Source organism: Typopeltis vanoorti, chromosome 16 (assembly GCF_054136105.1).
Source record: "Typopeltis vanoorti isolate ZY-2024b chromosome 16, IOZ_Tvanoo_1.0, whole genome shotgun sequence".
Classification (NCBI taxonomy): Eukaryota; Metazoa; Arthropoda; class Arachnida; order Uropygi; family Thelyphonidae; genus Typopeltis; species Typopeltis vanoorti.
The window spans coordinates 55,750,611-55,777,047 of record NC_143564.1 but is presented as its reverse complement, the minus strand read 5'-3'; the positions used below and the strand labels follow the sequence as shown (position 1 = coordinate 55,777,047).

The following is a 26,437-nucleotide window of genomic DNA, read 5'->3' as shown; positions in this document are numbered from 1 at the left end:
TCCAGCATCTTCAGAGCACAAAAACAAACTGTTTTTGTGCTCTTTTGATGCGATTAGGTTGCAGAGTTCATTTGTGGGCAAAGGTGAACTTGTGTTGCAGCGTTGGTCATCAATTTGTTTGAGTTTAGCTTCCATGCTCATATTTTGGAGGAAAAAGTTTCATGTGCTGTTCGAGGTTTTCGACTCATTTACCTATGTTCAGGAATTGTTTTACAGAAGGGAGACACAGCAAACAGAAAAAAGCACTGGTTGAGGTCAATAAATAGCTTGCTCACCAATTCGTCTATTTTGGCACAGGAAGCATGCAGCCAGTGGCAACAGAACTCGCAGCATATACCGTTTTTTTTTTTTTTTTTTTTTAATCTGTGACACCAGTTTTACAGCTGTGGCATGTTGTGGGTGTTTTTCAGTGTCGATCGACGGCATTGCGCTGGCGAGTTACGGGGTGCTCGTTCATCATTAACTTTTGTTACTGCCATCTTTGCTTCATACAGTAGGTATAGCGGGCATTTACACGTGGCTGATTTAGAACTGGTTTAATAGCTGATTTAATGCACTATAAGTATACTTACAGGCTATGCAGAAGTAATCTGCTCCTTAGTACCTGCTGTTATGATTTCCATTTAACGATTAATTTTGATGAAAAACACTCACAATAGTGATAAAATAAAATGCAGGAGCACAAGTTTAGAGTAGCTTATTCACTGATGCCACCTGGCAGATCTGATATATCTCCATGTGGTTTGATGGAATGGGCCTTGGAGTTGACATCTGCTTGGGCATTCTTGTTTAATATGAGTTATACTTTGGGTCAAGTTCCAAAGGAGTAGACGAAATGAAACATTGTACAAAGTTTGAGTTCTGTCACCTCTCTGATGAATTGACAGAACTCAAACTTTAAATTATAGGCCATTCTGTGTATGGGTCTGGTGATGTTTAAGTGTTGAAGAGATTAGTGAGAACCAGAATCCAGTACTAGGTTGACAACAGTGGTATTTTATTTGATGGCAGTACAGATTTGCTAAAGGAAGGCCATGTTTTAGTACTGCTTTCTTATTATGATAAGGTGATATCGCAATGGACAAGGGAGATGGTTACATAGTAGTAGACTTAAATTTTGCAAATGCTTTTGATAGATTGCCACGTGATAAGTTGATAGTTAAGCTAGAACAGATGGGATTCAACATTAGATCAGTGCATTGAATTGAAGATTAGCTGTCTGATAAGTATCAGCAAGTTGCATGTGAGGGAGCAATATCCTTTAAGAGGAAAGTCACTAATGATTTACTTAAAGGGTCTGTTTTAGGGCCATTGATGTTTCACCTATATGTTATTCATATTGGGAAAGGTTTGAATGGGATATTTTCTTGTTTGCAGATGATGCAAAGTTGGGAAGAACTGTGAGGAATAGAGCAGATGTTGTGGCTTTACAAGATGTGAATAGACTGAGTGAATAGGCACATGGGTGAGGATGCAAGTTCAGCGTTGCAGAGTGTAAGGTTTTAAAATTCAGAAAACAAATATGGGATGTAGAGTATACACTTGGCGAGAATATATTGAAGAAGGTCCAGGAAATAAGAGAATTGTGTGTGATGGTGGATATGGATCTGAAATTTAGAGAACACTGCTAAAATTGTTAGCACAGTTCAATGAATCTGGCAGTGATGCAGAGACAGTGACTTTAAGAGATTCTGGTTCTATTGTGTAAAGCATTGATTAGGCCCCATATTGACTTCTGTGCACAGATGTAGTCACCTGGTTTTCAAAAGGAATATTAGAAAGGTCCAGAGGCCATTGACAAAGTTAGGTTATGGTCTCTTGAATGCTGAATATGATGAAAGATTAAAAAGATTAATTTAGAGTGTCTAGTTGATAGAAAGAGAAGAGGTGATATGATAGAGACTTATAAGTTGGTAAGTGATTCTTATCATACAATGGAGGGAGATTGTGTGTGTGGCGGGGGATGGAAACAAGATGTCATTCCAGAAAGCTCTATAAGGAAATTATGAGCATAGGAATGAGAAGCAGGTTTTTTGCATGGAGAATGGTGAATGATTAGAATGCATTACCTGAGGGTGTGGTGTCTACAGAGTATTTGAATGTATTTAAGGCACAGAATGATGAGCTGTGTGTATGACATAGGGACTTCTTATGATAAAACTTTGACTCCATGTTAATAATAATAATTCCTGTTTGTTTTTATAGGGAGATGAAGGTCCACCTGGACTTCCTGGATTGCCTGGAGAGATGGTAATAATATTTTTGATGTATATTTTTGTTTTCTACAAATAGCCATATGGTTTAGTTTAATATGATGGTATGAATCATTTCATTATAAATTCATTAAATTACATTATTGATGAATGAAATATATATGCGAATATCCCAACTTCTGAATGTAATATGTTCATTGAAGTATGTTTATAAGTTTGATATACAGTACATAAGATGAATTTATTTATTTTTTTCATAAAATATATTGTTAAATTTGTTAATGCATTTCAGAAAAAAAAATTAGCTTTAGACAAAGATAACAAAAATACATAATTCAAGTACAATTAATTTATTCTGAAAATCTATTCTTCACTGCGAATTGGCTGCCAGTGGAGATTTCAGTCTCCAAAAGTTAGATAGGGTAAACGGCCATGCCTACTCCCTATACAGGAATAAATAGACGTTAGCTGATTTTTTTTTTTTATTTTTTATTTTGAAAATGTTATTGTAAAAATACATAATTTGAAATGAATTAAATTTATTGAAAAGAGTATTTTTTAATACACACAGTATGTATATTGGGTACTACTGCACAGTAATGGATCTTGGATTATGAAATCCAGTAATACTAGGTTCTTCTCTACTTCTTGAAGAAAGTCTCAAAAGAAAGATGCACAGAACACTTGAATTTTTCATACACTTGTTTATAGTAGGTGGACTCTCTATTAATACCTTTGCAGACTGTAGAACATCTTTCAACATTTGAGACGTTATCCTGCAGTGTATTAAAAGCCACCTCAAATTGATTAAAATAAAGTGCATAAGCATAGAGTTTGATCAAAACTTTCTTGGAATGTCATCATCATCATCACCATCATCGAATTTCCTGATATGTACCCCTGAGGGGTGTACAGGATATAATAGTACTTTATGAAAAACTTACATGATTAACTTCCTATCTACAATTTTCCTCCAAATCAATCTGTTATCTGTCAGGACTCCAACATTATCAGATCTTTTATTTCTGTCTTCTAAGACACTTTTTACTGTATCAGTCCACCTGTATCTTGTCTTCCTCTGGGTCTTTTTCCTGCCCACCTGGCAAAGAACACTTGTTTTGCTAATCTTTCCTCCCCTATTCTGTTTAAGTGACCATACCACCTGAGATTAGCTCTGCTAACCCATTCTTGGATGCTAACAATGTCAAGTTCTTTCCTAATATCCTCATTTTTAATATGATATTGCCATTGATGCCATCTCTTCATACCCCTAATTTTTCTCAGGACTCTCATATCTGTGGTCTCTTGTTTTTGGTCAAGTGTTTTATTTCTAATCCAACTCTCAGATCCATAAGTTAAAATTGGTTTGAACACTGTCCTGTACAGCTAATTTAGTGTTTTGACTAATTTCTCTCTTATTCGATATAAATTTATTCAGTTGACTTCCTATCATACCAGCTTTTTTGATTCTGTTGTCTATTTCCATATTTAATTTACCACCTTCACTACAAATTGTGCCTAGGTTGTTGAAATGTTTTACTTGTTCTATAGGTTTTCCATTTATAATGCAGTTGATATTTTCAATGCTCTGCCTATTTTCATTACCTTTGTCTTGTTATTGCTGAACTTCATATCATATCTATTACAACAGTTATTCAATTTAGTCAGGGAATCTTGCAGACTTGTACTGGATTTATTTATAAGTAGAACATCATCTGCATAAAGTAAAGAGCTGAGATTAACATCTCCAATTGTGATATCAGGTTTAATACCACTGTCCATTATTATTATTATTATTATTCAGGAATCATGGAGTCAAAAGACTCATCGTGGGAGGTCCTTCCTAGGAAACACAAAGTCTATCAAGACTCACCGTGGGAGGTCCCTCCTAGTAAATGCAAAGTCTATCATACCACTCCTTAAACTCATTGACCGTTCTTGCTCTCACCACTCTTATCAGGCAATGCATTCCATGGTTCAACCACCCTCAATGCAAAGAAACCACTCCTCACTCTCTTACCCACAGTTTCCTTTCGTAACTTGTAGGGATGGGTCCATGTCATCACTCCTTCCTGTTGTTCAACCAAGCGAAAGAACTCCCCAATGTCAACCCTGTAACTGCCTCTGAACTGTTTAAAAGTCTGAATCATATCACCTCTCCTTCTTCTATCCACCAAACTCTGTAGTTGACATTCTCTCAGCCAATCCTCATAACTGACATTGTACAGTCCTGAAACCATCTTTGTTATCTGCCTTTGTACCCCTTCCACAGTTAATTTATCCCCTTCAAATCATTGGGACCAAATCTGAGAACAATAGTCTAAGTGTGGTCTGATCAGGGTCTTATGCAATGGAATACTAACTCTTTTATCTCTGCAGGTTAGCAGCATCCCTCTCATTATTGCAGCAATCGTCTGTGTTACCTTCACCACCTTTGCAATATTTCCGATAAATTTCAGGTTTCTATCAATCATCAACCCCATATCTCTTGTCTCCCGTACTTCCTCCAGTATAGCTCCTCCAATAGAGTATGCAGCATCCCAAACCTCGAGACTTTACGTTTTGCTGCATTAAACTGATACCCCATTCATTTGCCCATCTGTATAGCTTATTCAAATCCTCTTCCAGGGCTACCACATCTGCACTATTACTAATAACCCTTCCCAGCTTCACATCATCCGCAAACAACTGAATGTCCCCTTGCAATCCATTGATAATATCATTGATATAAAGGTTGAACAATACAGGTCCCAGTACTGAGCCCTGTGAAACTCCACTTGTAACCTTCTGCTTCCTTGATATTGCCCTGCCATACACAACTCGCTGATACCTATTGGACAGCCAATCCTGAATCCAGTTGACCAACCTGACATCCAAACCCATGTTGTGCAACATAAACATCAGCTTATCATATGGCACCCTGTCAAATGCCTTCACTAAATCCAAGAAATTGGCAGTGTATGCCTTTCCCTCATCTGCTGCTCTTGTAACTTTATCATAAAAGGCTAGCGTATTACTAAAACAAGACCGCCCCCTTCACAAATTCATGTTGACTCTCACAGATAACATTACCCTCATCTGCCCAATGCTGTATACAGTCCCTCACTAATATCTAAAAGATCTTAACAACTACTGATGACACATAAACTCGCCTATAATTAGACACTTCCAGTCTGCTTCCGTCTTTATGCAATGGCAATATCTTACCTTCCTTCCATTCCCTGGGCACCTTTCCCATAGCCAGACTTTCACTGAAAAGTCCAGGTCAAAGGAGCTGTCAGTTCTTTAGCACATTCTCTCAAAACCTTAGGTGAAATACCATCCAGTCCCACAGCTTTACTGACATCCAGAGTACTGAGTATTTGGAACACACTCTCCTCCTGCACCTCTAAACTTCGAACCTGCCATATCCCTCTAGTATTAAAATTTATTCCTCCAGGATGAAATACTCCAATAAAGTGTTCATTGAACAATTCCACTATGTCCTCTGAATCAGTCGTTCTATTCCCATTTTTATCCCACAATGGCATTCTTCCACAATCCTTTCTCCTCCTACTTGCAACATAGCTAAAAAATTCCTTAGGATTTTCTTTGGATTTTACTGCCAATCTCTTCTCATATTCCAGTTTCGCCTTCCTTACCATACTAGTCACTCTCCTGGCCTGTGTATTATATTCTTCATGCACTTCTTCTGCTTCATTCTTGTGGAAATACAGCTTACTAATGCTGCTAACAAATATTCCTTCACTATTATAATTACAGCTATTTTGCCTGCTTCAGTTTAGGAGTACCCCTGTTTAAATGTCATTGGCCATTTACTCATGGATTCTTAGGGCATTATGAGTGTAGATGTACTAAAAAGTATATGTAGCCTAAGGAATAGAAAATTGCACATACCTTTTTCTGGGTGTTGTGGCTTTTCCTCAGTCTGCTATGTCGAAAACTGCAGAGTGTGTGTGTGTGGGGGGGTAGGCAGTTTGGTAGAATAAGTTAGAAAAACCCGGGTTTTTTTTCGTAATATATAGAAACATATACTTTGATATAGGGTGGGGAAAAAGTGAAAGGGTTAATTTTTTTTAAAATAGGGAGGGGAAAGGTGGTTGACGGGGTGTGGACCGTTTCGACTATTCGTGGTCGTCATCTGACCACATTGGGAAAGTGGAAGCTATGTCAGGTCGGGTGAGTGCTTCTGCTTTAGAGGTGTTTGTGTTGTCTCCTATTGGTCGGGGTTGTGACCTCAATTTTATGTTGTGAAGCTTCCAAACCTCGGAGATTATGTAGGGCCTGTGTACGTTGATAGAGTTCGCATCACACTTTATAGCTATTGTTTCCGATATTCTGAGCATTGTTTCATTGTCTTGTCTGTCTATTATGATGGCCTTGTCTATCTGCGGGGTGTGTTTTTGTTCAAGGGCGTGAACGGCTATTTCCATTTTTCCTGTGTTTTGTATACGATTTTTCTTTTTGATGTTGCGTTTTTTAGTGTTTAAATGTTCTGGAATAGGGATGTTACAGTCACGGAAGTGTTCTTGTAGTCTTGCCCATAAAGACCTGATGGTGGAACCTGTGTAGGTGATGTCACAGTCTTTTTGGCAGGGAAATTTATGGACTACATTGTGCTGTTCAAATATTTCTTTTTGTGTGTGAGGTTTGGTGGATTTTAGGAGGTTTGCCAGTTTTTGGCTTGTGGTGAATACCAGTTTGTAGTCAGTATGTTTGAAGATGTATTTATAGGCTTTGTATGTGTTTTGGGTGTATGGTAGTTTGATAATTTTTTGTGTAGGGAAGTTCGTTTTGGTACTTGGGTTGTTTTGGTGGTTTTTTGCCGTCTTGTTTGCGTAGTTAATCAGTTGTGTAGGATAGTTGCGATTTAAGAAGATCTGTGTTAGTTTATTTATTTCGGCGTTTAAACTATTTTGATTGGTTGAAAATTTGTAAGCATTTATGAATTGTGATAAGATGACGGATTTTTTAACAGAATACGGATGGTATGAGTGAAAATGGAGGTAGTTTCCGATGTGTGAGGGTTTGTGGTATATTTTCGTGGCTATTTTGTTGTGTGTTCTGGTTAATGTCAAGTTTAAGAAGTTGATGGATTTGTTCTGTTCGGTTTCTGTGGTGAATTTTAATCTGTTGCTGTAGCTGTTTAGGGATGTTTTTAAGGTGGTGATGTGTGTGGGATTACCAATGCACAGAATATCGTCTACGTATCTGCCATAAAAGGTGATGCCGGGGGGAAGGGAAGGGTGGAGTAGAAGTGATTCTATATGTGCCAGGAATAATTCCGCTAGTTGTCCACTGATGTTTTGGCCCATGGGGTGTCCGAAGATTTGTATGTACATGTTGTTATTGAACTTGAAGAAGTTTGCCGAGATTACTAGTTTTATTAAGTTAATAATGTCAATAGGCGTTAGTTTAGTACGAGAGTGTAGGGTGTGGTCTTCTGTGAGTAGTGTGTGTACGATGTCTAAAGTTCTGGGGACGTCCACGTTAGTGTATAAAGAGGCCGCATCCAAAGAAGTGAGGATGTCTTCTTGGGATAGGGTTAGGTTTTTTATTTTTTTGAAAAGGTCGTCCGTGTTTTTTATCATGAAGTTAGACGTTGTGGTTAAAGGTTTGAGGAGTTTCGCTATGAATTTTGATAAAGGGGCTGTGGTGGTATTTTTGTAGGAGACTATTGGTCTCATCGGGTACCCGTCTTTGTGGGTTTTTATTTGTCCGAACATACAAGGGGTGCGTGTGGTGCGGGGGATTGTGTTTTTCAGTGTGGTTTTGTCAATTTTATTTTCGTATTTTAGGATGTGTAGGGTATCGTTGATTTGTTTTATGAGGTCGGAGGTGGGGTCAATTTGTATTTTTCGGTAGCTGTGTGGGTCGGTTAAGATGGCTGTTATCTTGTTGTGGTAATCAGCTTGGTTTGTGATGACTACGGTGTCCCCTTTGTCCGCTTTATTGATAATAATGTTCGGGTTCTTCTTTAGGGATAAAAGGGCTTCTTGTAAGTTGGGGGTGATGTTGGGTTTAATTATTATTTTACTGTTTATGATGTTGTTAATTTTGTGGAATATTGTTTCTTTGTTAGTGTCATACTCTAATTTCGCTTGCATTTCGGTAATGATGTCTCTGTTTTGTATGTATTTTGGGGAAACACCAAAGTTTAATCCTTTGTTCAGGATGGTGATTTCGTCGGGCGTGAGATTGTGGTGTGATAGATTGATAATGGAATTGTTTTTTGTTGGTTCTAGGGTGGAAATATCCGAAGGGTTGGAAGCAACCCGATTGTTGTATTGGGTGTTTGTTAGTGTGTACCATTTCTTTGCGTGTCGATCTTCTAATAATAGCGTGTAGTCGTTGATGTGCGATTGGGTATTATCCCAAAAAACTGCCCATTCGTTAGTGGTTAGTAGCTTTTTCAATCTGTTTTTTGTTTTGTGAATGTATGAATATGCTTGTTGTTTCTTTTTAAATCTGTTGTTTATGGCTTGTTTTATGAGGGCACGGGATGCTCGGTAGCAGATTTTTTTGTTTCCGTGAATCGTGCTGTTGCCACGTACCGTCGCGAATTTTGGTGTGATGTTGTGATCGAGGCATTTTTTGAGGAAAGTTATGTGTATTTTTTGAGCGGTGTATGTTAGGATGGTTTTTTGGTATGTACTTTTTGTAAAGTTTATGCACTCATTGAACATGTGACGTGCGACCATGACATATGCTTATGTTGGTATGTGCGTTAGGTGAAGGCTATTTTTAATGGTGTTTGTGATCGAGGGGGGGGGGGTTGGGGGTTGGTGGGGGAGTTATGAGTAGAGAGCCAATGTTAGGGGTTGTATGGTTATAAGACACAAGAAAATTATGTATATTATTTCTGGGAAAACTCCCATGTTACTCCTCTTTATAAACTATTATAATTACAGCTATTTTGCCGGCTTCAGTTTAGGAGTACCCCTGTTTAAATGTCATTGGCTATTTACTCATGGATTCTTAGGGCATTATGAGTGTAGATGTACTAAAAGTATATGTAACCTAAGGAATAGAAAATTGCACATACCTTTTTCTGGGTGTTGTGGCTTTTCCTCAGTCTGCTATGTCGAAAACTGCAGAGTGTGTGGTGTGTGTGTGTGGGGGGGTAGGCAGTTTGGTAGAATAAGTTAGAAAAACCCGGGTTTTCGTAATATATAGAAACATATACTTTGATATAGGGTGGGGAAAAAAGTGAAAGGGTTAATTTTTTTAAAATAGGGAGGGGAAAGGTGGTTGATGGGGTGTGGACCGTTTCGACTATTCGTGGTCGTCATCTGAACACATTGGGAAAGTGGAAGCTATGTCAGGTCGGGTGAGTGCTTCTGCTTTAGAGGTGTTTGTGTTGTCTCCTATTGGTCGGGGTTGTGACCTCAATTTTATGTTGTGAAGCTTCCAAACCTCGGAGATTATGTAGGGCCTGTGTACGTTGATAGAGTTCGCATCACACTTTATAGCTATTGTTTCCGATATTCTGAGCATTGTTTCCTTCACATATTCCTTCACAATTTCCCAAGCACTAATATCCCAGCCTTCCAATTGCTCCCTCCATGAAACTTCTTCAAGTTGACATCTGAGACGATTAGAATCACCTACCTTATAATTCCACATACGTTCCTGTCTCTTTGATTATCCTGTATGTCTGCTCATCTTCCAAGTCAAAAACACACGGTCATTCTCTCCAACTGGTGGGAGAGATGTCATCTTAGTTATTATCATCTCTTCTGATGCTATGACCAAATCCGAAACTCTTGAACCTTTTGTTTCCTCTATTACATGTTGCCTAAGACATTTGTCCCCCAAGAATTCTAGAAATTCCATCTCCTTATTGCTACATGCATCTTCCTCTCTCCAATTTATAATGTTGTAGTTAAAAATCTCCCATAACAATCATTCTTCTTGCACTTTCCAAGCTCAACTGTCTGAACATCTCCTGGTCCCCACCATCTGTGCTCCTTGGTTTGTAGCAACAACCCAGTAAGTATCCTGTCTTTCCCATCTCTACTTCACACCATATGCTTTCAAAATCATTAGTGTCACTGTCTTCCAAAGCCTCCACTCTTAGAGGACATAAGTCGTCACTTATCATAAGCAGTACGCCACCATCACCACCATGCTTTCCCTTCCTATCCTGCCAAAAAATGCTGTACCCTGCTACTTCTATTCCTGTTGCTATATCCTCTTCTGTCAACCACATCTCAGTGATCCCAATAATCTTTGGCCAGGCTGATGCTATCAGTGCCACCAATTCCTCTCCTTTATTCTGGATACTCCTGGCATTTGTATAAAGCATAAAAATGCCACTGTTTCTGTACCCAGCATTATCCCCTCTAGACCCCCACTGGGCTCAGCATTACCTGATGTCGTCCCCCTTCTCCCAAGTACCCATTCCCATAAGAGACCACCCCTGCTACCATCCACCCTGGGCATTCTAGTTTCACTGCATTCACACACCGACTCGTTCAGAACAGCAATCTCTCCAGATGCCTACGTCTTTCCTCATTCAAATGCAGGCAGTCTCTCGCATACAATTCCTTTCTGTCCCTGAAACGACCTCCAAGCATCCACATACTCCAATCCTCTCTTCTGACACATTCTAGCTATTATGTTATTCAATATTACTACTCTTCTGCTCAGTTTGTCACAATCATACCTAGGCAACATGCACGCTATCTTTCCTCTCTGTGTCTTCTTTTGTACAATCTCAAGCAAGAATCTCATATCTCTCACTGCCCAATTTACATTACCTCTCAAGTCATTTGTTCCTACCATCACAATCATCTCATCCCCCCCCTTTCGTCCCTCTTAATTGCCATTGCCACACTTTCTATCATTCGTCCAGGCAAACACTCCTCACGCATGCCATCTTGAACACCATGGATCACTGAGTCCCCATACATTACACCTTTTCCACCCTGTTCTTCGATTGCTCCCATGCATCCCTCACTCTCTCTCTTTTCTAACACTTTCTCTCTGTGTTCCCCTACTTACCTGCCTTTCTCACATCGCTCTATTCATGTTTCCAGTGCTCCCTCGCATTCTTCTCATTCCCTCTCTTCTACTGTTTTCATTCACTCGTCTTCTATCATTCTCATAACTCTCTCTCTCATTCCCTCTCTTCCACTGTTCCTATTCTCTCCTCTTCTATCATTCCCAAATCTCTCTCTCTCTCTCATTCCTTCTCTTCCACTTATCCTTTTCTCTCCTCTTCTATCATTCACATAACTCTCTCTCATTCCCTCTCTTCTACTGTTCCTATTCTCTCCTCTTCTATCATAACTCTCTCTCATTCCCTCTCATCTATTCTTATTCTTTCCTCTTCTACCATTCTCATAATTCTCTCTCATTCCCTCTCTTCTACTGTTCCTATTCTCTCCTCTTCTATCATTCCCATAACTCTCTCATTTCCTCTCTTCTACTATTCCTATTCTCTCCTTCTCTATCATTCCCATAACTCTCCCTCACTCCTACTCTGATTCACCTCTTCCATTTGCCTAATCTCATCATTCACACTTCTCATCTCATTCCCTAGACACATTCCACTGCTCTTTCAGCTCATCTCTCTCTCTGCAAGTCAGCCACTCTTATTTGCTATTCATCCTCCCAATTGAGACCATCTCTGAAAACTTCACAATCTTTCACCCTTTCCATACTCCCCACTCTCATTATTCTCTTCATATTTCTCTTGCCATTCTCGCCCTCTATCGTACCACTCATCTTTCTATGTGGAGAATCTCCCGCCTCTGACTCAACAAGGTCAGTTATAGTCTCAACTAGGTCAGTTATAGTCATCTCTAACTCATCAAGTTCCTTCCATTGCCTGCATTTTGCGCATATATATTTCCCCTTCTATCACCTGCCACATATGCAACCTTTATAATGTGATCCATATAGATAATGAATAACAGACGGGATAATAATTATTTGAGTTGTAAGTCAGCAGTGAAAACTGAGGGAAGTGCAGGAAGATGGTTTAATGTTAAATCTGGTGTCAGACAAGGACATCCTTGTCTGACACCAGATTTAACATTAAACCATCTTCCTGCACTTCCATCAGTTTTCACTGCTGACTTACAACTCAAATAAAGACTTAAGTATTGCTTGTTATAAGGCCCCATTGACACCATAAAACTGTAGCAGTTTTAATAGCTTTTCTCTTGGCACCTTGTGATATACCTTTTCCAGATCTACAAAACTTAAATATAGATCTTTGTTATATTTCCATGATTTCTGAATTATTTGTCATAAAGTGAAAATATGATCCTGATACACTCTATTTGGCTTGAATCCAGCTTGTTCTTCATCAACCTTCTCTCAACTGTTTCTCAAGTATCATCATCATCATCATCAAATTCCTGCCATATACCCTCAAGGGGTGTACAGGATATGATAGTACTACATGAAAAAAAATTACATCATTATTAATTTCCTATCTACAATTTTCTCCAAATCAGTCTGTTACTTGTCAACACTCCAACATAACAGATCTTATATTTCTATCGTCTAAGGCACTTTGTACCGTATCAATCCACCTATATCTTGGTCTTCCTCTGGGTCGTTTTGCTGCCAACCTGGCAGTGAACACTTGTTTTGCTAATCTTTCCTCGCCCATTCTGTTTAAGTGACCATACCACCTGAGATTAGCTCTGTTAACGCATTCCTGGATGCTGACAATGTCAAGTTCTTTCCTAATATCCTCGTTTTTAATATGATACTGCCATTGATGCCATCTGTTCATGCCTATAATCTTTCTCAGGACTCTCATATCTGTGGTCTCTAGTCTTTGGTCAAGTGTTTTACTTCTGACCCAGCTCTCAGATCCATAAGTTAAAACTGGTTTGAACACTGTCTTGTATACAGCTAATTTAGTGTTCCGACTAATTTCTCTCTTATTCCATATGAATTTATTCAGTTGACTTCCCACCATACCAGCTTTGCTGATTCTGTTGTCCATTTCTACATTTAATTTACCATCTTCACTAAAAATCGTGCCTAAATAGCTGAAATGTTTTACTTGTTCCACAGGTTCTCCATTCACAACACAGTTGACATTTTCAATGATTCTGCCTATTTTCATTGTCTTTGTCTTTTTATTGCTGACCTTCATACCATATCTATTACAACAGTTATTCAATTTAGTCAGAGAATCTTGGAGACTTGTAGCGGATTTATTTAGAAGTATAACATCATCCGCATAAAGCAAAGAGCTGACATTAACATCTCCAATTTTGATATCAGGTTTAATACCACTTTCCTTCATAATGTGATCCATATAGATAATGAATAACAGAGGGGATAATGTACATCCTTGTCTCACACCAGATTTAACATTAAACCATCTTCCTGTACTTCCTTCAATTCTAACTGCTGACTTACAACTCAAATAAAGACTAAGTATTGCTTGATATAATGCCACATTGACACCATATAACTGCAGCGTATTGAATAGCTTCTCTCTTGGCACCTTGTCATATGCCTTTTCCAAATCGACAAAACTTAAATACAGATCTTTGTTATATTCCCATGCTTTCTCGACTATTTGTTGTAAAGTGAAGATCTGATCCTGACAGCCTCTATTTGACCTGAATCCAGCTTGTTCTTCAACAAGATTTCCTTCCGCAATTCTTCTCAACCGTTTCTCAAGTATACTTGCATAGATCTTGCCAGGAACACTCAGTAGGGGAAATACCTCTGTAATTTTCACATGCAGTTTTATTTCCCTTTTTGTATATGGGTACTATGAGAGCTCTACTCCAATCATCGGGAATTCGTCCCTCTGCCCAGGCTTTCTGAACTATGCAGTGCAGCCACTGTAGGACTCTTATACCAGCATACTTCAGCATTTCTGGTCGAATATCATCTACTCCTGCTGCCTTTCCACATTTCAAGCCTTTGATGGCTTTTTCTACTTCAAGTATGGATATGTATTCCTGACTGCATGCCTGGTCAGTATTTTTTACCAATGTGCTGTCATCACTGCTTGTTTCATTTAGCAGTTTTTCAAAGTAATTACTCCATACTTCAAGGATATCTTTTTCTCCCATTTTCATGTCACCTTTATCATCTCTAACTCCTTTTACAGCACTCTTTACTCCATTCCTAAGCTTCTTCAACAACCTCCAGAATATTTTGCCACCTTCTTGATATTTATTTTCTATATTCTTGCCAAAGTCCTCCCATGACTTTTGTTTAGCTAGTTTTACACAGTGTTTAGCTTTCTTACATTTGTCTCTATATTCTCTAAGAGCACAAGCTGACTTATTTGATAGGAACTTTTGATATGCTTTCTTCTTTTCCTTCACTGCCTCTTTAACTTCCTGTGTCCACCAGGGAGTTCTGATTTTTTTTATCCTTGCAGACAACCTCACCACATGCCTCTCTGGCAGAATCAATCAATGTTTTCTTCAGAGTTTGCCACTGAATCTCCAAGGTTTGATTCCTGTTCTCAAACTCTTTCATTTTTTCTTCAATAATCTTTGTGTATTTTAGTCTACAGTTCACTTCTGAGAGCTGCTCAACTTTTATTCGCTTTAAAACTTTCTTACATGTTTTTCTTTTCAATATGAAATTCAGTTTTATCTTGCTCAAGACTAAATAGTGATCACTTCCAATTTCAAATCCTCTGTACACTCTGGTGTCTTGCACCAGGGAGAAAACATCACTATCAACAATAACATAGTCAATGAAACTTTTCTTATTCCTAGCCTCTTCTCTTCATGTGAATTTGTGCACATTTTTATGTTGGTTATTACTAACATGGTGTTAGTAATAACCAGTCCATGTCCTGAGCAGAAATCCAACAGATATTTGCCATTATTATTAGCTTTGCTCTTTTCTCCAAATTTTCCCAAAATATTTTTGTATGTCTCACAATTATTTCCTACTCTCCTATTTAGATCCCCAACAAGGACCAACTTTTCATTTTTTATTGTGTCAGTTGCTTTTTCTAAACCCTCAAAAAATTCCTCCACTTCTACCTTAGTAGAACCTTCTGTGGGACCATAGGCACAAATAAGTCTCATTGTCCAGTTCCCCATTCTCATATTTGCCCACATTACTCTACTTGAGACTGACTGCCATTCAAGAAGATTATCCTCGTATTTTGTGTTGAATACTATGGCTACTCCTTCTTTTCCTTGATTGTCATTGCCTGAATATAACATTTTGTATTTATTGCTCAGAAAGATCTCACCAGTTTTGGTCTTTTTTGTTTCAGTCAGCCCTATTATGTCGATCTGGTACTTATCTAATTCCTCAGCTAGCTCCATTTCTTTGCAATACATGCTTCTTACATTGATAGTACCGATCTTTAACTCTGGTGATGTTGAGTTGGGGTTTGTTTTCAGATTTGTTCCAGTAGTTGACTTTTCGCTGTTTGCCCTGGTTCCCTGGCGAAAACAACGGGGGCCTTGTTTAACCGGGCGACGCCCCAGCCGGCATGAAATTTTGTCATGTCGTACCATCATTTTTTATTTTGGTTTAACCAATAAGAATACAATTTGGTCGGCTAAATCCCAAATTGCCAGCCCATCCTCGTTCGTTCAGTATCCAACAGTTCAGTATCCATCAATAGATACTCAACAGGGTGCACCACTAGAAGGTGAGGATTGGACATTAGGTCAAAAGCCCTGGTCGGTTCTCCGCATTCCTTTAAAGGCTATCTGGAGGTCTCCTCTCAGTTATACAGCTTTGACCCTTAAGCACCCCATTTCTCAAGTATACTTGCATAAATCTTACCAGGAACATCCAATAGAGAAATACCTCTATAATTTTCACATTATTCTTTATTTCCCTTTTTGTATATGAGTACTATGAGAGCTCTACTCCAATCATCTGGAATTTGTCCCCTCTGTCCAGGCCTTCTGAACTATGCAGTACAGCTCCTGTAAGACTCTTATACCGACATGCTTCAATTCTGGTCGAATATCATCTACTTTTGCACCCTTTCCACATTTCACGCCTTTGATAGTTTTTTTTTCTACTTCAAGAATGGATATGTATTCCTGATTGCATGTCTGTTGAGTGATTTTTACCACAGTGCAGTCACTGATTTGTTCATTTATCAATTTTTCGAAGTAATTACTCCATACATCAAGAATATCTTTTTCTCTAGTTTTCATGTCACCTTTATCATCTCTAATCCCTTTTACAGCACTCTGTCCTCCATTTCTGAGCTTTTTTCAACAGCCTCCAGAATATCATGCCACCTTCCTGATATTTATTTTTTATGTTCTGACCTAAGTCTTCCCATGACTTTTGTTTAGCTAGTTTTACACAGTGTTTAGCTTTCTTACTTTTGTCTGTGTATTCTCTAAGAGCACAAGCTGACTTACTCACCAGGAACTTTTGATATGCTTTCTTCTTTCCCTTCGCTGCCTCATTAACTTCTCATGTCCAGCATAGAGTTCTGATTTTTCTATCCTTGCAGACTTCACCACATGCCTCTCTGGCTGAATCAGTTAATGTTTTCTTCAGGATTTGCCACTGAATTTCTGAGGTTTGTTTCCTTTTCTCAAACTCTTTCATTTTTTCTTCAATAATGTTTGTGTATTTTAGTCTGCAGTTTACCTTTGACAGCTGCTCAATTTTTATTCACTTTATTCGCATTATTAGAGTCGCTGAAGAATGTGGCAGTGGATTTGAGCTGTACTAGAAAAAATTGTTTTTAAACGGTATATATACTCTGATTTCTGTCACGAATTTTTTTCAGTAATACAAGTGGTGCTGCCTTTGGAGTTTAGTTGTTTATATTGCGTTTTTTTGGGTTACCGAGAAGGCGAGGGCAGAGTCGGATGCATCTAATTAGGGATATCTATGATATCCCTAAACTAAAGATATTAGTGATATCATTAGTGCTTGGGAAATTGTGAAGGAATATTTGTTAGCAGCATTATTAAGCTGTATTCCACAAGTGAAGAAGAGGACACAATTTGGTGTAAAGTGGATGACAAACAATATCAAACAGGAACTGCTGGTGAAAAAGAGGTTATGGAAGAGATATAAGGAGAGGGGATGGAAAGCAGATGATTGAAGAATATAAGACTCAGGCCAGGAGAGTGAGTAATATGGAAAGGAAGGCAAAACTGTAATATGAGAAGATATTGCCAGTAAGATCCAAAGAAACTCCTAGGGAATTTTTTAGATATGTCGCCAGTAGGAGGAGAAATGATTGTGGAAGAATGACATTGTGGGATAAAAATGATGGGAATAGAGTGACTGATGCAGAGGACATAGTGGAGTTGTTCAATGAACACTTTATTTGAGTATTTCATCATGGAGAAGTAAGTTTTAATATTAGAGGGATAGGGCAGGTTTGAGGTTTAGAAATGCCAGAAGAGAGTGTTTCCATTATTGAGTACTCAGGATATCAGTAAAGTAATGGGACTGGATGGAATTTTTGCAAAGTTTTGAGAGAATGTACTGAAGAACTGACAGCTCCATTTACCTAATTTTTCAGTGTAAGTCTGGCTATTGGAAAGGTCCCAACGTGTGGAAGGATGATAAGATAATGACATTGCATAATGATAGTATCAGACTGGAAGTATGAAACTATAGACTAGTTTGTATTTCATCAGTTGTTCAAATTTTACAGAAATCAGTGAGGGATTATATACAGCAGTGGGCATATGAGGGTAATGTTATCTGTGAAAATCAGTATGGAATTGTTAAGGGGCACTCTAGTTTTAGCAAATTTGATTGCCTTTTATAATAAAGTGACAAGAGCAGTTGATGAGTGAAAGGCTTATCATTATTATTATTCAGGCCTCCATGGAGTCAAAAGACTTTACATAAAAGACCTCAAGACCTTACATTCATCGTGAGAGGTCCTTCCTAAGAAACACAATGTCTATCAAGACTCATCGAGGAGAGGTTCCCCCCAAGAAACACAAAGTCTATCATACCACTCCTTAAACTCATTGACCGTTCTCGCTCTCACCACTCCATCAGGCAATGCATTCTTCAGCCACCCTCCATGCAAAGAAGCCACTCCTCCCCTTCTTGCTCACAGTTTCCTTTCGTAATTTCCAGGGATGGCCTCTTGTCATCACTCCTTCCCGCTGTTCAACCAAGCGAAAGAACTCCCTAGTGTCAACCCTGTAATCACCTTTCAACAGTTTAAAAGTCACAATCATATCACCTCTCCTTCTTCTATTTAACAAACTCTGCAGCCCACATTCCCTCAGCCGATCCTCATAACTATCATTGTACAGTCCTGAAACCATCTTTATCCACCTTTGTACCCTTTCCAGAGTTAATTTATCCCCTTCAACTCCTGGGGACCAAATCTGAGAACAATAGTCCAGTGTGGTCTGATCAGGGTCTTATACAACGGAATGATAACTGTTTTATCTCTGCAGGTCAGCGTACTTTTCATTATTGCAGCAATCCTCTCTGTTACCTTCACCACCTTTGCAATATGTTCCCTAAATTTCAGGTTTCTATCAATCATCAACCCCAGATCTCTTGTCTCCCCTACTTCCTCCAGTATAACTCCTCCATAGAGTATGCAGCGTCCCATCGATGCTTCCCAAACCTCAAGACCTTACATTTTGCTGCATTAAACCGATACTCCCCATTCATTTGCCCATCTATCTAGCTTATTCAAATCCTCTTGCAGTGCTGCCACATCTGCACTATTACTAATAATCCTTCCCAGCTTCGTGTCATCCGCAAACAACTGAATATCCCCTTGCAATCCACTGACAATGTCATTGATATAAAGGCTAAACAATATAGGTCCCAGTACGGAGCCCTGTGGGTCCCCACTTGTAACCCTCTGCCTCCTTGAAACACCCCACCATACACAACTCTCTGATACCTATTGGACAGCCAATCCTGAATCCAGTTGACTATTCTGATATTCAGACCCATGTGCTGCAACTTAAATATCTTATCATGTGGCACCCTGTCAAATGCCTTCACTAAGTCTAAGAAAATGGCAATATATGCCTTTCTCTCATCTAATGCTCTTGTCACTTTATCATAAAAGGCTAGCATATTGCTAAAAGAAGAGTGCCCCTTCACAAATCCATGTTGACTCCTACAGGTAACGTTTCCCTCATCTGCCCAATGCTGTATATGGTCCTTCACTACTTTCTCCAAGATCTTACTAATTACTGATGACACACAAACTGGCCTATAATTAGACACTTCCAGTCTGCTTCCATCTTTATGCAATGGCATTATCTTACCTTCCTTCCATTTCATGGGCACCTTTCCCGCAGCCAGACCTTCATTGAAAAGCCATGTCAAAGGCACTGTCAGTTCTCTAGCACATTCTCTCAAAACTCGTGGTGAAATACCATCCAGTCCCACAGCTTTACTAACTTCCAGAGTACTCAGTATTTGGAACACACACACACACACACACCCACTCTCCTCCTGTTCCTCTAGACCTCGAACCTGCCCAATCCCTCTAGCATTAAAATGAACTCCTCCAGGATGAAATACTCCAATAAAGTGTTCATTGAACAATTCCACTATTGAACAAATGGGAATAGAGTGACCGATCCTCCGCATCAGTCACTCTATTCCCATTTTTATCCCATATTCTGCCTTTTTTTTTTTTTTTTTTTTTTTTTTTCAAAGGCATTTCACAGGGAACCACATGATAAGCTGATATTTAATTTGCATCACATGGAGTTAGATATCAGGTTGGTGAACTGGATTCGGGATTGGCTATGTGATAGGTATTGAAGAGTTGTGTATGTGGTAGCAGTATCGAGGAGGCAGAAGGTTACAAGTGGGATCCCACTGGGCTCAGTACTGGGACCTGTATTGTTTAACTTTTATATGAATAACATTGTCAGTGGATCGCAGGGGATTATTCAGTAGTTTGTAGGTGATGTGAAGGTAGGAAGAGTTATTAGTAATAGTGCAGATATGGTAGCCTTGCATGAGGATTTGAATATACTGGACAGATGGGCGAATAAATGGGGGTGTCGGTTTAATGCAATAAAATGTAAAATCTTGAAGTTTGAGATACATCAATGGGATGCTGCATACTCGATTGGAGGAGCTGTACTGGAGGAAGTAAATGGAGACAAGATATCTTGGGGTGATGATTGATAGAAAACTGAATTTCACGGAACATATTGTAAAGGTGGTGAAGGTAACCCAGAGAATTGCTGCAATACTGAGAAGGATGCTGATCTGCAGAGATAAAAGCATTATCGTTCCATTGTATAAGACCCTGATCAGACCACACTTAGATTATTGTTCTCAGATTTGGGCCCCAGGATTTGAAGGGGATAAATTAACTGTGGAAAGGGTACAGAGGCAGATAACAAAGATGGTTGCAGGATCGTACAATGTTAATTATGAGGATTGGCTAAGGGAATGTGGACTGCAGAGTTTGTTAGATTGAAGAAGGAGAGGTGATATGATTGAGACTTTTAAGCTGTTGAGAAGTAGTACAGGGTTGACTTTGGGGAGTTTATTCACTTTATGGAACAGTGGGAAAGAGTGATGACATGGGGCCATCTCTGGAATTATGAAAGGAAGCTGTGAGCAAGAGAGTGAGGAGTGGTTTCTTTGCATGGAGAGTAGTTGAACCATGGAATGCATTTCCATGGTTCAACTACTGAAGGGGATAAATTAACTGTGGAAAGGGTACAGAGGCAGATAACAAAGATGGTTGCAGGATCGTACAATGTTAATTATGAGGATTGGCTAAGGGAATGTGGACTGCAGAGTTTGTTAGATTGAAGAAGGAGAGGTGATATGATTGAGACTTTTAAGCTGTTGAGAAGTAGTACAGGGTTGACTTTGGGGAGTTTATTCACTTTATTATTATTATTATTATTATTATTATTATTATTATTATTATTAAACAAGACCTCATGGAGTCAAAGACTCATCTAGGAGGTCCTTTTATCTCACACACATCTCATCATACCGGGTCTTAAACACATTCAAACTCCCTGCAGACACCACACTCTCAGGCAAGGCATTCCAATCATTCACAACTCTGCACGAAAAAAACCTGCCTCTAACTCCTCTACTCACACCCTCTTTATACAGTTTCCAGGGATGACCTCTGGTTCTCCCCTGATCTCCCACTATTTGCTGTAGAACTTCTCCACCATTGATCCTATAGCAACCCCTTACCAACTTGTAGGTCTCCATCATATCTCCCCTCTTCCTTCTCTCCACTAGTCTCTGCAAATTACATCTTTTCAATCTTTCTCATACTCGACATTCCAGACGTCAGAAACTACCTTAGTCAGTCGCCTTTGGACCCTTTCCAACATCTCTTCATCCTTCTGAAAACCAGGTGACCAAATCTGGGCACAATAGTCCATGCGTGGCCTAATCAAAGCCTTATACAACGGAACAAGAATCTCCCTACTTCTACACGTCAGTGTCCTCCTCATCATTCCCAGAAGTCTTTGTGTTGTCTTCACAATTTTGGCGATGTGACCCCTAAATTTTAGATCCCTATCCACCATCACTCCCAGATCTCCTATCTCCTCCACCTCCAACAATATATTCCTACCAAGCATAAATTCTGCATCCCATCTTTGTTTTCCAAATTTCAAAACCCTACATTTCGCAACATTGAACTCACACCCCCATTTGCCCGCCCAATCACTCAATTTATTCAAGTCCTCCTGCAAGGCCACAACATCTTCACTACTCTTTATGGTTCGTCCCAACTTTGCATCATCTGCAAACAACTGAACATCTCCATCCAAATCTTCGCCAATATCATTAATATACAAGTTAAATAGTAATGGCCCTAAAACAGATCCCTGAGGCACTCCACTAGTGACTTTCCTTTTCCTGGATATTGCACCCCCATACACAACTTGTTGATACCTATCAGATAGCCAGTCTCCAATCCAATGCACTAATCTAATATCCAACCCCATCTGCTCTAGTTTGACTGTCAACTTATCATGAGGCACTCTATCAAAAGCTTTTGCGAAATCCAAGTATATTACTGTGTATCCTTCTCCTCTGTCCAAGGAAGCAGTCACTTTATTGTAATAAGTAAGTAGATTACTAAAACACGACCTCCCTTTAGCAAATCCATGCTGTCCATCGAAGATTATACCATTGTTGTCAACCCAACTCTGGATTCTAGTTCTCACAAGCTTCTCCAACAACTTAACCACAACACCCGACACACAGATAGGCCTATAGTTTGATGCTTGAGTTTGATCACCTCCTTTATGAAGTGGCACAATCTTGCCCTCCTTCCACTCTTTAGCGACTTGACCAAGTGCAAGACTCGTATTAAAAAAATATGTCAAGGTAGGTGTCAACTCTCTGGCACATTCCTTCAGAATACGCGGTGATATATTATCAAGTCCCACAGCCTTATTTACATCTAGTTTACTCAACTCCCCAAACTCCTCTTGCTCACTTACAGTCAGTCTCTCCTCCCCATCATCAACTGCTCTTATTCTCTCCATGAAGTCACATTCACAAGATTGAAAGATCTTTATGAACTGCTCATTAAGTATCTCCACCACACATTCTGCAACAGCTGTCTTTATACCATTTCCTCCAATCAATGTCATCCTTCCATAATCATTCTTTCTTTTGCTGGCTACATATCGAAAGAACTCCCTAGGATTCTTTTTAGCTTCATTAGCTAACTGCTGTTCATACCTCTCTTTAGCTACTCTCACCAACCAAGTCACTCTCCTTGCCTGGTCTTTGTAGAACTCATGAAATTGGTTACTTCCACTTCTCTTATGCTGCCTCCACAATGCCCTTTTTCTCTGTATTGCATGCTTAATCTCTTTATTCATCCATCTCACACCTACCTTATTTAACCTTCTCACCCATGGTATACATTTAGACATTGCATCCACTAAATATTTTTTGAAAATCCCCCAAGCTGCATTGATCTCTTTTCCAGCTAACTCCTCATTCCATGCTACACCTGCAAGCTGTCTCCTGAGCTCTTCATAATCACCCTCCCCCCCTTGTAGTTCCACATATACCCTTTTTTCACAGGGGTCCTTGCACTGCTGGCAACCAGCCAAGTAATCACCTCATGGTCACTTTCACCAATTGGTGGATGATTTGATACCTCATTGATAATTACATCCTCCGATGAGATGACCAAATCCAAGACCCTTAATCCTCTTGTGCCCTCTGTTACATACTGTCTGAGGTAGTTATCCCTCAAAAACTCAAGAAACTCATTTTCTTTACTTCCAGTTGCTATCTCTTCATTCCAGTCTATATTGCCATAATTAAAATCACCCATAATGATCACCCTTTTCTTATTTGCTTGGCTTATTTGACTATACATTTCACTATCACCACCATCCACATTACCAGGTCTATAACAACATCCCACCAAGTATTTGATTCTATTCACCTCTATCTCACACCATACTGCCTCAAAACCACTGGCCCCATTTCCCCCTTGCATCTCTACCTTGTATGGACATAACTCTTTCTCTATCATCAATAGCACTCCCCCTCCCTTTTTACCCCTTCTATCCTCACGAAACACATCATACCTTTCCATCTCTATTCCTGTCAGGATGTCATCCTCATCTAACCATGTCTCACTTATTCCGACAATCTCTGGGTGCACAGACGCAATTAGTGCAACCATTTCATCCGCCTTGTTTCTTATACTTCTAGCATTGGTATACAAACACAACAGCTCATTTCTGGATCTACAGCTAGTTCCACTGATACCACTCATTCGATGTGATCTCTCCATGCTCAACTGGGGCCATTTCACTTTTTGGCCATTCATTCTAGAACCCTCCCCAATTCCATCTGTTTCCTTTTGATCCCTGAGCATCCCATTACTTTTCTGTCATTCTTCTCACTTTCACTCTCACATATCTTTCTTTGTTTCCGTACTTTCGGACTAACATGCGTCCAACTTTCGCTATCATTCTTCTCACTTTTACTGTCATTCATCGTTCTTTGGTTCAGTACTTTCGTTCCAACATGCGTCCAATTTTCGCCATCAGTCATTCTTTTTTCGCTATCATTCATTCTTTCGATTTTTTTTACTTGCGGTTTCTGCACCACGCCATTTCTACTTTCATTCGTTCTCTCAATTTCGTTTCTTTCCGCCTCACTTTCGTCCCTTTTAACATCCGTTACGGTTGTCAAATCGCTCTTTTTCTTTTTTCCTGATTTTTTAACATTTTTTCGCCTGTCTTTCTCGCCATTCTCTTTCAAACGTGCACTCACAACACAATCGGTACTAGCACTTTCTGTCATCAACTTCATATTAGCATTCATCAATTCCTCGTTCAGGTCACATTTCGCACACACCCTTCTTCCATCCGCACTAAACATCCACAAATCATTTATGTAATCGAAGGAATACATATAACAGACCTCACACTTAACGAACCTACTGAAATCCAAATTAAAATCATGGAATGACAATGCAGCCGCCATTTTTTTTTCTCTGCAGGTTACTAGGTCTAATATTAACGTTTTCGTATTTAGTTTAAGCAAGAAAAAAACCCCACACTAATAATATCGGTAGCGTACAACGTTTACAGCCGCTCTTACTTAAACAATTACGCATATATACTTAATTATTCCTAGTAAAACTTATCTGAATCAGGAGCTCTTCAAAGCACGTTCGTAGCGCTTGACCCACTAGCGCCCTCCAACTGTTTATCTGTCCACTCTTTCCCACTGTTTATGGAACAGTGGGAAAGAGTGATGACATGGGGCCATCTCTGGAAGTTATGAAAGGAAGCTGTGAGCAAGAGGGTGAGGAGTGGTTTCTTTGCATGGAGAGTAGTTGAACCATGGAATGCATTTCCTGATATGTGAGATGTTATGCAGACAATGTTAAAAATCCCATAGGCAGCAAATACGTCCGGTCAAGAAGTACTGGAACAAATGGAGAAATCATGTGAACTTTTGGATAAAAGGAAGAAAAATTGCATATCTTGGTCACCTGCTTCATATTGAAAAATATGAGATTCTTCAGTTGGTTATAAAAGGGATGGTAAATGGAAGAAGAGGACAAGGAAGACAAAGAAGATTTTGGCTGGCAGACATGAGACAGTGGACCGATATCAATTCTGAAAGACTGCTCAGAATGGCTGAAGATCGCTGAAATTCCAAGATGGTCACTGATCGTCAATAGGAAATGGCACTCAGAGAAGAATAGACAATCGTTCTCATTCTCCTTAGAAAAAAAAAAGAGAAATTGAATTACTTTTTTTCAATTTCCTCACACACACACACACGCACGCACACACACACACACAAATATCAACAAAGAAAAAATCAATACAAGGAAAATCGAAATCACAAAAACGAAAAGTATTAATAATGGAGGAGTCTTAATTGAATCCAAAGAAAAGACCGACATAGATTTGCTACATAACGAAATCGTGAAGGAATGCAAAAACACGTTAGTAGCAAAACCTAGTAGGAAATATCTTCCAAGACTAATTTTATATGACATTCCCAGTGAAATTGATACGAACAATGCAATTGACTGAAGCCACATGCAAAACGAAGAACTCTTCAATACCAGTACAAAGCTGACACAAAAATTCATCATGACATATAAAAAAACGAACAAGCGAAACTTAATTATTATAGTCGATCCAACGGTGAGGACCAAACAGCTAAAAACTGGTGTCAAAATGTTATGGAGAATTTTCCATTGTGCAGACTATGTAAGCATTTTGAGGTGCTTTAACTGCAATAAATTTCACCATCACATGAGATTGCAGGGGGAAAACCACCTGCCATTCTGCTCTAAAGAATATAAGTTGGGCACTCGCCCATAAGGCAGAGATGAAGGCAGAGATGAACTGCATAAACTGCCAAAATCACAACAAGCATCCAAAACTAAAAACGACTGCAAACACACGGCACTATGCAAAGACTGCCCGACATACAACTACTATAGACAGCTCAAAATTCAAAACACAGATTATGGAATGCAATAATAGAACTTTCCATTGTTGACTACAATCAACTAGCAGAAACAGCACTACATCCCTGGCATGCCTTTAAATAAATCTTCAACGCTCCAAAAAGACTGTAAATAACTTAACAGAACTCATAAATAGAAAAAATATAGGACGCATTAATACAAGAACCCTACAACACCAACAACAAAATATGCAGCTTTCCAAGTAATTATAAAATATTTTCCAAAGGATCAGAAAGAAAGAGAGCTGCAATACTCGTGGTAACCTGAAGTCGAGGCAATATTAATTACTCAGCACAGCAACGAGGAC

The 26,437-nt window shown here is 39.2% G+C and overlaps 1 protein-coding gene across 1 annotated transcript in view; it reads left to right on the top strand.

The window, feature by feature from the left end:
- LOC150098030 (uncharacterized) overlaps positions 1 to 26,437 on the top strand; it is a 345,561-nt gene that overhangs the window by 185,979 nt on the left and 133,145 nt on the right. Inside the window, exon 12 of the mRNA XM_090406662.1 lies at positions 2,206 to 2,250. Coding sequence (XP_090262788.1) covers positions 2,206 to 2,250 — 45 coding nt within the window. The remainder of the gene's footprint in view (positions 1 to 2,205; positions 2,251 to 26,437) is intronic.